We start from the raw sequence: 13,242 nt of genomic DNA, 5'->3' as shown, positions 1-13,242 counted from the left end.
GAAAGAAAAGAAAGAAAGGAAGGAAGGAAGGAAGGGAAAAAGAGAGAAGAGAGAAAGAGAGAAGAGAGAAAGAGAGAAGAGAGAAAGAGAGAGAGACAGAGTCAAGATGCTACCATAAGGCTCATAGTTCAGGTTCTGGGAAAGGCATGAACTTTAGGCTGGGGGACAGAAGGTAGGGTGATGTGTATCAGGTACTCTAGATGAGAAAAGGAGATGCAGCAGAAGGCAAGGATAGTTTAACCTCAACTACACCTCATTCCCAGGCTAAGGAGGTCCCAGGTGTGAAGGTCTTCCGCTCCTCAGCCACCATGTACTTTGCCAATGCAGAGCTCTATGGCGATGCCCTGAAGAAGAAGGTGAGGCTGGACTTCCCCCAGGGAGAATCCAAGGATCCTTCACTTGCCCAGAATACCCCCCAATCCCCACCTTTGACTCTTGCCTTTAGTGTGGTGTGGATGTGGACCATCTCATCGCTCAGAAGAAGAAGTTGCTGAAGAAGCAGGAGAAGAAGTTAAAACAACAGCAGAAAGATCAGAAGTCTCAGAAAAAGGCAGGCCCTCCTCAGAATTCTCAGTATCTGAGTCTTGACCCTGCCTTCTGCTTGTCTCCTGCCTTGCTGTGGACCCCAGCCAATCTGTACCTTGACCTCTACCTCCTGCCCTGCTGTTGCTCTTCCCAGGCTTTTCTATCAGGCCTTTGTTATTTATTTTCTTGGTCAATTGTGGAGCTTGAACTCAGGGCTTAGGTATTGTCCCTGAGCTCTTTTTTTTTTTTTTTTGCCCAAGGCTGATGCTCTACTACTTTGAGCCACAGTTCCACTTCTGGTTTTCTGGTGGTTGATGAAAGATAAGAGTCTTATAGACTTTGCTGTCCAGGTTGGCTTTGAACCTCAATCTTCAGATCTCAGACTCCTGAGGAGCTAGGATGACAAGTGTGAGCTACCAGTACCTGGCTCCCTTTTCCATTTTTTTATGACTATTCCCAGGATTTAATCAGTACCCTGACATCATCAGCCTGGCTGCCCCAGATCCTGAAGCTTTGAGTCCTGGCCTTACTATTTGCCCACAGCCAGAGAATGGTGCCTCTCCTGCCTGTTATAGGCAGCTGGACAAGTTCTACAATGTCTCTCCTTTTCCCCCCGGTTTAGGCTTCCCGTTCCAAAGGCACGTCGGTTTCCATCAATGTTGACACCAGCCTTGGAGATATAAAGAACAATGATGTAGAAGGCTCCAGAGTCAAGGTGAGGAGAGAGGAGCAGAGGAGGGGCCAGCCATGTGCTGTAGATCCACACATGCACTGTGAAAAAAGCCAAGGAGCTTTGGTACCAGTGGTGGGAGGAATGGAATGATGGCTGCGACACCACAGGAAGATTGCTGATAATGTAGAATGCTATGTATTGACACTTTCGTCCATAATCTCAACTTTAGGTGAAAAAGACCTAGAGTTGCCCAGCCCTGGTGGCTCATACCTGTTATCCTAGCTACTCAGGAGGCTAAGATCTGAGGATGGCAGTTCAAAACCAACGTAGGCAAGGATGTCCATGAGACTCTTATCTCCAATTACCCACCAGAAAACCGGAAGTGGTACGTGGTTCAAAGTAGTAGAGCACTAGCCTTAAGATCAAGAGCCCAGGGAACAGCACTTAGGCACTGAGTTCAAGCCCTGTGACCAACAAAAAACAAGCAAACCTAGAGTTATAGAAGCCCTAAGTTCCTAATCTGGTAGTCAGGCACTGGTGGCTCACATCTGTAATCCTAGCTACTCAGAAGACTAAGATCTGAGGGTACTGATTCAAAGCCAGCCAGGGCAGGAAAGTCTATGAAACCCTTCTCTCCAACTAACTACCAAGCAAAGCCTGAAGTGGAGCTGTGACTCAAGTAGTAACATGCTAGCTTGAGCTAAAAAAGGTCAGGCCCAATGTGGGAAATGGGCTGTATAACTTGTAGGTAGGGACAGGAGAGAAAAACTGGGAAAAAGTAAAGAAAGGGTGACATTGTCCAAAAAGAAATGTACCCATTACCTGACTTAGGAAACTGTACATCACCTTTATAACATTGAAAAAATATTTAATTTAGGGCTGGCAACGTGGCTTAGTGGTAGAGTGCTCACCTAGCATGCATGAAGCCCTGGGTTCAATTCCTCAGTACCACATACACCGAAAAAGCTGGAAGTGGCGCTGTGACTCAAATGGTAGTGTGCTAGCCTTGAGCAAAAGCAGCTCAGGAACAGTGCCCAGGCCCTGAGTTCAAGCCCCAGGACTGGAAAATAAAATAAGAGCCAAATTCAATTCAAGACTTAGCCAAGTTGAGGTACCAAGGTGTATGAGTACACGGTTTTGTTTTTGCCTGTCCTTGGCTGGCTGAGGGTGAGCTGTGATCTCCCCAGCGTCTTCCCTTCTTGTGTCTTCAGTAAGCCTAGAACAGTTGTGCATGTATGTTAGGCTCTCCTGTCCTGTATCTCTTGCTGGTCTTTTTGTTGTTGTTGTTCATGAGGCTTGAACTCAGGGTGCTGTCCCTGAGCTCTTTCACTCAAAGCTAGTGCTCTATCATTTAGAGCCACAACACCACTTCTGCTTTTCTGGTGGTTCATTAGAGGTTAGAGTCTCGTGGGCTTTCCTGCCCAGGCTGATTTTGAACCATGGTCCTCAGATCTCAGCATCCTAAGTAGCTAGGATTATAAGTGTGAGCCACCAGCACCTGGCTCTCTTACCTATCTTTGTGTTCTTGCTAGCTCTGAGACTTGAACTCAGGGCCTAGATGCTGTCCTTAAGCTTTTGTGCTCAAGGCTCGTGTTCTACCACTTTGAGCCACAGCTCCACTTTGGGCTTTTTTGGTTCACTGAAAATAAGATTTTCAGGGGTTTCCCTACCCAGAGCTGGCTTCAAACAGTGATCCTCAGATCTCAGCTTCCTGAGTAGCTAGGATTACAAGTGTGAGCCACCAGTGCCTGGCCCTAGCTTTGTCTATATTCTGTTCCCTCCACTATCTCAGTCCTCAGAATCTCTGATTTCACCCTATTGTTAGGGGTGCATTCAGCATGTGTATCTTCCCCACACAGGTGAACACAGGGGACGAGATTGAAGATGCAACAGTCAACGATCAAGAAGCTACCAAGACCCCCAGTGTGTCCACACTGAAGTCCCTAGGTCTGCCTCAGCCAGACTTCCACACTCTTATCCTGGACCTGGGCACACTCTCTTTCGTGGACACTGTGTGCATCAAGAACTTAAAGAATGTAAGGGGGACTGGCAATGTGGCTGTGGCTCAGTGGTAGAGTGCTTGCCTAGCATGCATGAAGCCCTGGGTTCGATTCCTCAGTCCCACATCCACAGAAAAAGCCGGAAGTGGCCCTGTGGCTCAAGTGGTAGAGCGCTAGCCTTGAGCAAAAGAAGCTCAGGGACAGTGCCTAGGCCCTGAGTTCAAGCCCCAGAACTGGCAAAAAAAAGTAAGGGACCAGGTACCATTCATTAGCTTATTCCTATAATCCTAGTTACTCAGGAGACTGAGGTCTGAGGATTGTGATTTGAAGCCAGCCCTGAGCAGGAAAGTCCATGAGACTTTCATCTCCAATGAACCACCACAAAAGCCAGAAGAAGAGCTGTGGCTCAAAGTGGTAGAAGGCTAGCCTTGATCAAAGGAGCTCCAGGGACAGTGCCTATGCCTTGAGTTCAAGCCCCATGACTGACCAAAAAAAAAGAAAAAGAAAGAAGAAGCTCAAAGACAGCACCCAGGTCCTGAGTTCAAGCCCCAGGACCAGCCCTTTGAGCCCTCTGTCCCTCCAATCCCACAAGCTCCCCCGTTGTGGGTCTTGAAATCTGGGCCTGAGCGCTGTCCCTCAGCTCTTCAGCTCAAGGCTAGCGCTCTACCATTTGAGCCACAGCACCACTTCTGGTTTTCTTGGAGACAAGAGTCTCATGAACTTTAACTTCCCAGGCTGGCTTTGAACTGCGATCCTCAGATCTCAGCCTCCTGAGTAGCAAGGATGACAGGTGTGAGCCATCGGCGCCCAGCACCTCTCCCCCTTCTTAAGTCTGCCTGACTGCTCCCCTGAATCCAGCCCCTTTGTTGCTACAGATTTTTCGTGACTTCCGGGATTTGGAGGTGGAGGTGTACCTTGCGGCCTGCAACAGTATGTTGAGTGGGGGGTCAGTGGGAGAAATTGAGGAAGAGCGGATGGGACTTGTGGGCAGTGCTAAAGACTGAACCAGGGTTTTGTCCTTGCTAGCTGAAGATCTTCTATTTATGTTTAGTTTTTCTGAGATATGATCTTGCTTCACATTGCCTGAGATGGGTCAGAGTATCTTCCTGCCTATCCCTCCCAAGTAGCTGAGATTACAGGTAGGGACCACGCTACTTGGCTTAGAGGTTAAGACTCTGTGGGCTAATCAGTTAAGCATTTAACACCAAGAAACTGGAGGTCAGAGATAACCTGGGGGTCAGGAGTCAAGAAGGGTTGGGTGGCAAGGTGTTGGTAGCTCAAACCTGTAATCCAAGCTACTTAGGAGCGTGAGATCTTAGGATCCTATTTCCAAACTAGGCCAGACCAGAAAGTTTGAAAGACTTATCTCTAATAAACTACTCCCCAAAAATATGGAAGAGGAGCTGTGGCTCAAGTGATAGAGTCTCAACTTTGAGCACAAAAGCTTAGGGGCAGTGCCCAGGTTCTTAAGTTCAAGTCCAAGGACTGGTACCAAAAGAAAGAAAGAAAAGAAAAGCCAACCGTAGAGCTGTGGCTCAAAGGGTAGAGTACTGGCCTTGAATAGAAAAAGCCAAATGAGGAGCTGGGACGGTGGCTCAGTGGTAGAGTGCTTGCCTTGCATGCATGAGGCCCTGGGTTTGATTCCTCAGCACCACATAAGCAGAAAAATCCAGAAGTGGTGCTGTGGCTCAAGAAGTGGTAGAGCGCTAGCCTTGAGCTGAAGAGCTGAGGGACAACGCCTAGGCCCAGAGTTCAAGCCCCATGACTGGCAAGAAAAGAAAAGAAAAAGTCAAGTGAAGCTAAATGCTGGTGGTTCATGCCTGTCAACTTAACTACTCAGAAGGCTGAGATCTGAGGATCGTGGTTCAAAGCCAGCCTGGGCAGGAAAGTCTATTGGACTCTTAGCTCCAATGAGCCACTCAAAAATGGGAAATAGCGCTATGGCTCCAGTGGTAGAGGACTAGCTAGCCTTAAGCACAAAGAGGCTCTGAATTCAAGCCCCAAAACCTACCCCTCCAAAAAAGAAAAAAGCCAAGTGAAAGAGCATGAGGCCATGAGTTCAAGTCCCAGGACACACACACACACACACACACACACACACACACACACACACACACACACACACACACACACACACACACACACACACACACACACACACACACACACACACACACACACACACACACACACACACACACACACACACACACACACACACACACAAATAAAACAGAGGGGCTGAAATGTTGAAGAGGGCCAGAACATTCTCGAAGGGTTGATGAGAGGAGGGGAAAGGTTGCAGCTCCTCATGGTCCCGAGAGTTAAGAATGACTTTCTTCTTGCCTATAGGTCCCGTGGTGGCCCAGCTTGAGGCTGGGCAATTCTTTGATGCTTCTATCACAAAACAGCATATCTTCGTTTCCGTCCATGATGCTGTGACTTTTGCCCTTCAACACTCCAAACCTGATTCCATCACTTGCACTTTGGTAAGCTTTCTGGCTCACTGAGCTATTTTGGTGGGGTTTGTTGTTGTTGTTGTTAATTTGTTGTTTGGCCTAATTCTGAGACACCCCCCCCCCCAACTCTAGCTGCTCCATGTCAATAACCATAGCTCTGTCTCCAGGAGACACATCATACCTTTTCCCTTCCTGCCCTTTGAGGGGAAAAATCTGTTCCCTTCAGGGTGGATGGGGGTGGGGTGGCAGTCCCCAAGAGAAGAAATTGGAGGGGGTCCATTGGAAAACTAACTAGAATCTTCCTTCCTCTGCCTACTCAGGCCACCAAACTCTGAACATGCTGCTCCCCAGCCCACCACTGCCTACCTCGGGAAATTGGAACTGGTCATTGGTGAGAAACTTTCCTGCCTCTTGGCCAGGTCTAGGTGCCACCCAGAAGAATCCTCCATGAACAAAAAACGTCATAACTCAGGGACAGAGAGCCTGGAATTCTGCAATCACTGCTGCAGGCCTGGGACAGGGCGCTGAAGTCAAGCTGGTCTTGGCTGGATTACAGGGAGGAAGCAGTGCCTATTTTCAGCACCAGAAATAAAGACTTGTGTACATAAGTCGAGGCTGTACTATAAGCATGGCGGCTGTCTGGCTGGCAGAGGGGTAGAAGTTGGGAATATCTGGGGGAGGGCAGTGTCAGGGAGACATCATAAAGAACCAAGAAGAATGGATGGGAATGTGGCTCAGTGATAGAGTTCTTGCCTAGCATGCATGAAGCTCTGGGTTCAATTCCTCAGCACCACATAAATAGAAAAAGCTGGAAGTAGTACTGTGGCTCAAATGGTAGTGCTAGCCTTGAGCAAAAGAAGCTCAAGAACAGCACGCAGGCCCTGGTGCCGGTGGCTCATGTCTGTCATCCTAGCTACTCCGGATGCTGAGATCTGAGGATTGAGATTCAAAGCCAGCCTGGGCAGAAAAATGAAAGACTCTTATTTCCAATGAACCATTTAAAAACCAGAAGTAGGGGCTGGGAATGTGGCTTAGTGGTAGAGTGCTTGCCCTGGCATGCATGAAGCCCTGGGTTCAGTTCCTCAGTATCACATAAATAGAAAAGGCTGGAATGGTGCTGTGGTTCAAGTGGTAGATTGCTAGCTTTGACTAAAAAAAAAAAAAAAAAAAATGCTCAGGGAGCCAGGTGCCGGTGGCTCACACTTGTAATCTCAGGAGGCTAAGATACCAGGATTGCAATTCAAAGCCAGCCCAGGCAGGAAAGTCTGTGAAATTCTTATCTCCAATAAACCACCAAAAAACCAGAGTGGTGCTGTGGCTCAAGTGGTAGAGCACTAGCATTGAGCTGAAGAGCTGAGGCCCAGAGTTCAAGCCCCATAACTGACCAAAAAAAAAAACAACAACAAAAAAAAGCTCAGAGACAGTGCCCAGGACCTGAGTTCAAGCCCTAGGAGGCAAACAAAAACACTTCAGCTAAGAAGCAAGTATAGATTTATAAAATATGAACATTCCCATATGGCCCTGGGAGAAGTAGGGCTTCTTTTCTGATCAGCTAACATGAATGACTGGAAGGAACCCTTGGATCCTTCTAGGCTTCCGTGTTGTCCTGATCAGTAGAGGAATGGCTGTATTGACCTCATGGGCTGTTCGGTAAATATTATGTGACTAAGTATCTGGGCATACTTTGAACACTGTAGGGTTCCGATCACCTGCTCAAAAGGTGAACTTTGCCATTCATTAGGTCCTGATCGGGTACTGCCCAGGCGCCAGGCTTGTGTGCTGGGCACTAGGCAAGATCTCCAGGGTGAACAGAGGCTGTCCTGTCCTCCAAGCCACCCAGGCGCCTTGCCCGCTTCTATTTTTAATCATGGCCTCTGCCAGTGCCTGGCACTATATTTACACACCACTTGTCCTTCCCCTCCACCCGCTGCCAACCTCAACCCAGGAAGTCAGAACTTTTTGTCTGTTTCTGTCCCACTTTCCTTTGGTGCCAGGAATGGGCAGTTGGTAAATATTGGCTAAATAGAAGGCAGGCTAGAAAGGGGAATTGGAATAGAATTGCAAATAGAAGAGCTTTGAAGAAAATTGCACAGGTCACACTAGAGAGATGGGTCTGAAGAGGAGTTAACTATTAGGAGGTGATTTTATTATTATTATTAATCTTTGTCAGTCATAGGGCTTGAGCTCAGGGTCTGGGAACTGTCCCTGAGCTTTGTCACTCAAGGCTAGCACTCTACCTATTGGAGCCACAGTGCCACTTCTGGTTTTCTGGTGGTTCACTGGAGAAAAGAGTCTCATGGACATTTTTTCTCCCTGGCTGGCTTTGAATCCTGATCCTCCTATCTCAGCCTTTTGAGTAGCTAGGATGACAGGTGTGAGCCACCAGAACCCTGCACTAAAAGGTGACTTTCTAAGAAGTAAAACATGCCAAAAATCACAAGCCTGATGGATTCTTCAGGAAGTCAAGGAAGGAAGCCTTTTTCTTTCCTTCCTTCCTTCCTTCCTTCCTTCCTTCCTTCCTTCCTTCCTTCCTTCCTTCCTTTCTCTCTCTTCCTTCCTTCCTTCCTTTCTCTCTCTTTCTTTCTCTCTCTTTCTTTCTCTCCTTTCTTTCTTTCTTTCTTTCTTTCTTTCTTTCTTTCTTTCTTTCTTTCCTTTCTTTCTTTCTTCTTCCCTCATCTTTCCTGTATGGGTAATGGCTCCTTCATCTGAGACACGAGACCCCTAATTGCAGGATAGGAAACAGTGAACATTAGAGATTGTGGAGGGTGTTTTAGATTTTTAGAGGGGTGATAGTTGAGGGTGGAGATACAGAAGGAGGTAAGAGACTCCTTCAAAGCCAAATGCTAATGGCTCACACCTGTTTTCCTAGCTACTCACGAGACTGAGATCTTAGGATCATGGTTCAAAGCCAACCAGGGCAGGAAAGTCTTTGAGACTCTCCAACTGCAACGAACAACCAGGAAACCAGAAGTAGCACTGTGGTTCAAAGTGGTAGAGCACTAGTGTTGAGCAAAAAGAGCTCAGGGGCAGTGCCCAGGTCCTGAGTTCAAGCCCCATGACTAACCAAAGAAAAAAGAAAAAGAGAAAAGACTCCAGGAAGAGTCTTTTGGAAGAGTGGTACCCACCCCCACCCAGTTACCCTACCACCTCTGATTTTTCTGGCCAGGCTGCTTCATCAAAAAATTAATTAATTGCCAGGTGCCGGTGGTTCACACCTGTAATCTTAGCTACTCAGGTGGTTGAGATCTGGTTCAAAGCCAGCCTGGGCAGGAGAGTCCGTGAGACTCTTATCTCCAATAAACCACTAGAAAACTGGACGTGGCCCTGTGGCTCAAAGTGCTAGAGCACTAGCCTTGAGCAAAAAGAGCTCAGGGCCAGCACTCAGGCCCTGAGTTCAAGCCCCACTACTGACCGAAAAAATAAATAAGTAAATAAATAAAAAGGGCCATGGGCCCAGCTGGAACTTGGTACCTCAGAGCTGACCCTGCCCTTGGGGGAGGGGTGTTTGCCGGTTGCCAGGCAACCAGGTTCCGGCCTCTTGACAGTGGCCGCAGCTATGCTGAGTGTTCAGTTCTTACTGCCGCTGCTCTTACTAGCAATGTCTGCCCCAACCCATGCCTGGTCACGCCCCGTCTGGTATCAGGTGGGGCTAGACTTACAGCCCTGGGGATGCCAACCGGAGAGGCTGGATGGTTGTAGAGGTGGTCTGGGTTGTCCTGGCTATTGGATGGGCCTGGGAGGGAACCGCATCTACCCTGTGGCTGGGGTCACGATCACTACCACCATGATGCTGGTGATCAGTCGTGTGATGATGCAACGGAAGCGATCTCCCCAGCTCACTACAAATCAGGTGAGCTGCTTCCACTCATGCCCAGAAGACCCGTATCCTCCACCCATTCCTCTCCCACCAGCCTTCCTGCCAGACCTCACTCACCCCCCCCCCATCTCCTTTCTTGCATCTGTCCACATGTCCTGACCATTCCCTAGGAATGGATCAGCTGCCTGGCTTATTTGTCTCCCTTCTTCCCTCCTTTTTTTTTGGGGGGGGTAAGTCATGGGGCTTAAACTCTAGGCCTGGGCGCTGTCCCCCAGCTCTTACAGCTCAAGGCAAGCGCTCTACCACTTGAGCCACAGCACCACTTCCGGTTTTCTGGTGGTCCATTGGAAATAAGAGTCTCATGGGCTTTCCTGCCCGGGCTGGCTTTGAGCTGCGATCCTCAGATCTCAGCCTCCTGAGTAGCTAGGATGACAGGTGTGAGCCATTGGCACCCGGCTTGTCCCTGAACATTTTTGCTCAAGGCTAGTGCTCTACCACTTTGAGCCATAGCTCCACTGCTGGTTTTCTTTTTTCTTTTCTCTTCTCCCTTCCTTCCTTCCTTCCTTTCTTCCTTCCTTCCTTCCTTCTTTCCTTCCTTCCTTCCTTCCTTCCTTTCCTTTCTTCCTTTCCTTTCTTCCTTCCTTCCTTCCTTCCTTCCTTCCTTCCTTTCTTTCTTCCTTTCTTTCTTTCTTTTTTTCTTTCTTTCTTTCTTTCTTTCTTTCTTTCTTTCTTTCTTTCTTTCTTCCTTCCTTTCTTTCTTTCTTCTTTCCTTTCTTTCTTTCTTTTTTTGCCAGTCCTGGGGCTTGAACTCAGGGCCTGGACACTGTCCCTGAGCTTCTTTTGCTCAAGGTTAACCCTCTAACACCTGAGCCACGGCACCGCTTCTGGCTTTTTCTCTGTGTGTGATACTGAGGAATTGAATCCAGGGCTTCATGCATGCTAGGCAAGCACCCACCCGGTTTTCTGCCAGTTAATCAGAGATAAGAGTCCCACAGACCTTCCTGCCTGGGCTGAGTTTGAACCCTAATCCTCAGATCTCAATCTCTTGAGTAGCTAGGATGACAGTCATGAGCCACAAGCATCTGGCTCATTTATTCTCCTCTAGTACTACTCCCCATCCAACCCATCCCTCCCCTAGCCATCCATGGGTCCCATGCCCACCTAATTTCATGGCACACACTCCCCCCCACCCCCACCATCGGTCTATCCTCCTAAGTCTCCCTCCCGATCCATCCCCTTTAATCCACTCTACCCCCATCATCCTAGGTCTTTTCCAGAATCCTATTGCTGACATTTGCCTTCCTCCCCCTCCCCCTCCCTCCTGTCTTTTGCTCCTAGTCTCAACAGTCACAAGTGACCCCCAACCCCAGTTGTCCCTGGAAACGGCGGGCCACCGTCTCAGACCGCACCCTCCTCCTAGGGGTCCTTCATATGTTGGATGCTCTACTGATTCATATCGAGAGTCACCTGCAGTGCCTAGCCACCAAGCAGCAAATTCAAATAAAGGGGAATCCCACCCAGTGTGGGTGACCAACATGTGCCTCTATTTTTTTTTTTTTGTCAGTCGTGGGGCTTGAACTCTGGGCCTGGGTGCTGTCCCTCAGCTCTTCAGCTCAAGGTGAGCACTCTACCACTTGAGCCACAGAGCCACTTCCGGTTTTCTGGTGGTTTATTGGAGATAAGAGTCTCATACACTTTCCTGCTCGGGCTGGCTTTGGATCACAATCCTTAGATCTCAGCCTCCTGAGTAGCTAGGATGACAGGCCTGAGCCACCAGCACCCAGCATGCCTCTTTTTCATGGCTAGCCAAGCTGAGGATGGCCCATAGCTATGTGTCCATTATCCCTCTGGGTCCTTATCTAGATTTGGTGGCTTCTGTTCCCTCTCTAAGAGGCCACATCTATGCTGTAGGTAGAACATCTGGGTAACTCCACTGTCATGATGTTGGTGATACCTGTACAAGGCTGTGATGTTAGACAGGGATGTTGCCAATTCACTGAAGGTGAGGTGAGCCCAGAATTCCTTCAAGGACAGAGGCCAGGATGGGTGTAATCAGATAGGCCCTGGGGAAAACACAAGCTGTACATCAGCCACACCAATCTACCTCCTCTTCCTCCAAGGACCATCCACAAACACAGCCTGAACCGTAACTAAGCACCTGCTAGGAAGGTGGCCTAGTGGTAGAGTGCTTGCCTAGCATGCATGAAGCCCTGGGTTCGATTCCTCAATATTACATACTCAGAAAAAGCCGGAAGTGGCTCTGTGACTCAAGTGATAGAGCGCTAACCTTCTGCAAAAGAAGCTCAGGGACCATGCCCAGGCCCTGAGTTCAAGCCACAGGACTGGCAAAACAAACAAACACGTCCCAGTGCTGGGTGCTGTGGCTCATGCATGTTACCCTTGCTATTCAGAAGGCTGAGATCTGAGGATCACAGTTCAAAGCCAGACTCTTATCTCTAGTGGAGATAAACCACTGGAAAGTGACACTGTAGCTCAAGTGGTAGAACACTAGCTTTGAGCTGAAGAGCTGAGGGACAGTGTCCAGGCCCAGAGTTCAGGCCCCACGACCGACCCCCAAAAAAAGAGAGTCTCATGGACTTTCCTGCCTGGGCTAGATTTGAACTACAATCCTCAGATCTCAGCCGCCTGAATAGCTAGGATGATAGCCATGAGCCCCTGGTGCTCAGTGCAATATGGAATTTCTGCTAAATGCTACAATAAGGGTAAACCTTGAAGACAGGGGCTGGAAATGTGGCTTAGTGGGAGAGTGCTTGCCCAGCATGCATGAAGCCCAGGGTTCAATTCCTCAGTACTACATAAATGGAAATAGCCAGAAGTGGCTCAAGTGGTAGAGTGCTAGTCTTTTTTTTTTGGGGGAGGGTCCAGGGGCCTGAACTCTGGGCCTGGGTACTGTCCCTCAGCTCTTCAGCTCAAGGCTAGTGCTCTACCACTTGAGCCACAGCACCACTTCCAGCTTTTTCTGCTTATGTGGTGCTGAGGAATTGAACCCAGAGCCTCATGCATGCGAGGCACATGCTCTACCACTGAGCCACCTTCCCAGCCCCTTAGTATATTTTTGAAAAGAAGAAAAAAATGTAGGAGAAAACACAGGTGAATGTATGATATAAATATCAAACAAGCCAGGCACTGGTGGCTCACGCCTGTAATCCTAGCTACTCAAGAGACTGAGATCTGAGGATCTGGGTTCAAAGCCAGCCCAAGCAGGAAAGTCTGTGAGACTCTTATCTCCAGTGAGCCAGCAGAAAATTGGAAGTGGAGCTGTGACTCAAAGTGGTAGAGTGCCAGCCTTGAGCAAAAAAGCTTATGGACAGTGCCCAGACCCTGAGTTCAAGCTCCAGGACTGACTAATAATACTAATAATAATGATAACACTAATAATTTTATGATGGCTGATACTATATGCCAGGCTCCATTCATAAAGTCACATTTACCTTAAGGACAATGCAATCTTTGAACTGTGTCATGGAGTATTGATTGTCATCACTGCTTGGGTAATGGAAAATTTAATGAAACCAGCTATGCTATTGGTAAGCAACTGAATTTTATGGGACCACCGCCATATATTCCTCTGTTATAGACTGAAAAAAATCACTATGCAGTGAATGTCTGCATTATGTGGCTTAATTCCTCATCGCCCTGTGATGGCAAATATTGGAACTAAAAAGACAATACAGAGAGGTTACCTAGGGGCTGGGAATGTGGCTCAGTGGTAGAGTGCTTGCTTAGCATGCATGAAGCCCTGAGTTT

The 13,242-nt window shown here is 48.3% G+C and overlaps 2 protein-coding genes across 2 annotated transcripts in view; both read left to right on the top strand.

The window, feature by feature from the left end:
- Positions 1-6,265, top strand: part of Celsr3 (cadherin EGF LAG seven-pass G-type receptor 3) — a 55,552-nt gene extending 49,287 nt beyond the window's left edge. The window contains 7 exon segments of the mRNA XM_070017716.1: positions 264-356; positions 446-550; positions 1,148-1,240; positions 3,058-3,234; positions 4,074-4,128; positions 5,551-5,687; positions 5,978-6,265. Of these exon segments, the coding sequence (XP_069873817.1) occupies positions 264-356; positions 446-550; positions 1,148-1,240; positions 3,058-3,234; positions 4,074-4,128; positions 5,551-5,687; positions 5,978-5,992 (675 nt within the window). The 3' untranslated portion in view covers positions 5,993-6,265.
- Positions 6,266-9,187: 2,922 nt separating this feature from the next.
- Tmem89 (transmembrane protein 89) lies at positions 9,188-11,004 on the top strand. The gene is made up of 2 exons (XM_070017450.1): positions 9,188-9,507; positions 10,813-11,004. The coding sequence occupies exons 1-2, from the start codon at positions 9,214-9,216 to the stop codon at positions 11,002-11,004; spliced, it is 486 nt and encodes a 161-aa protein (XP_069873551.1). The 5' UTR covers positions 9,188-9,213.
- Positions 11,005-13,242: the final 2,238 nt, after the last annotated feature.

The sequence above is a fragment of the Dipodomys merriami genome, unplaced genomic scaffold, assembly GCF_024711535.1.
Source record: "Dipodomys merriami isolate MVZ:Mamm:240054 unplaced genomic scaffold, mDipMer1.0.p SCAF_125, whole genome shotgun sequence".
NCBI classification, from domain to species: Eukaryota; Metazoa; Chordata; class Mammalia; order Rodentia; family Heteromyidae; genus Dipodomys; species Dipodomys merriami.
Note: the sequence above shows the minus strand (reverse complement) of the source record. Positions and strands in the feature narration are given on the sequence as shown.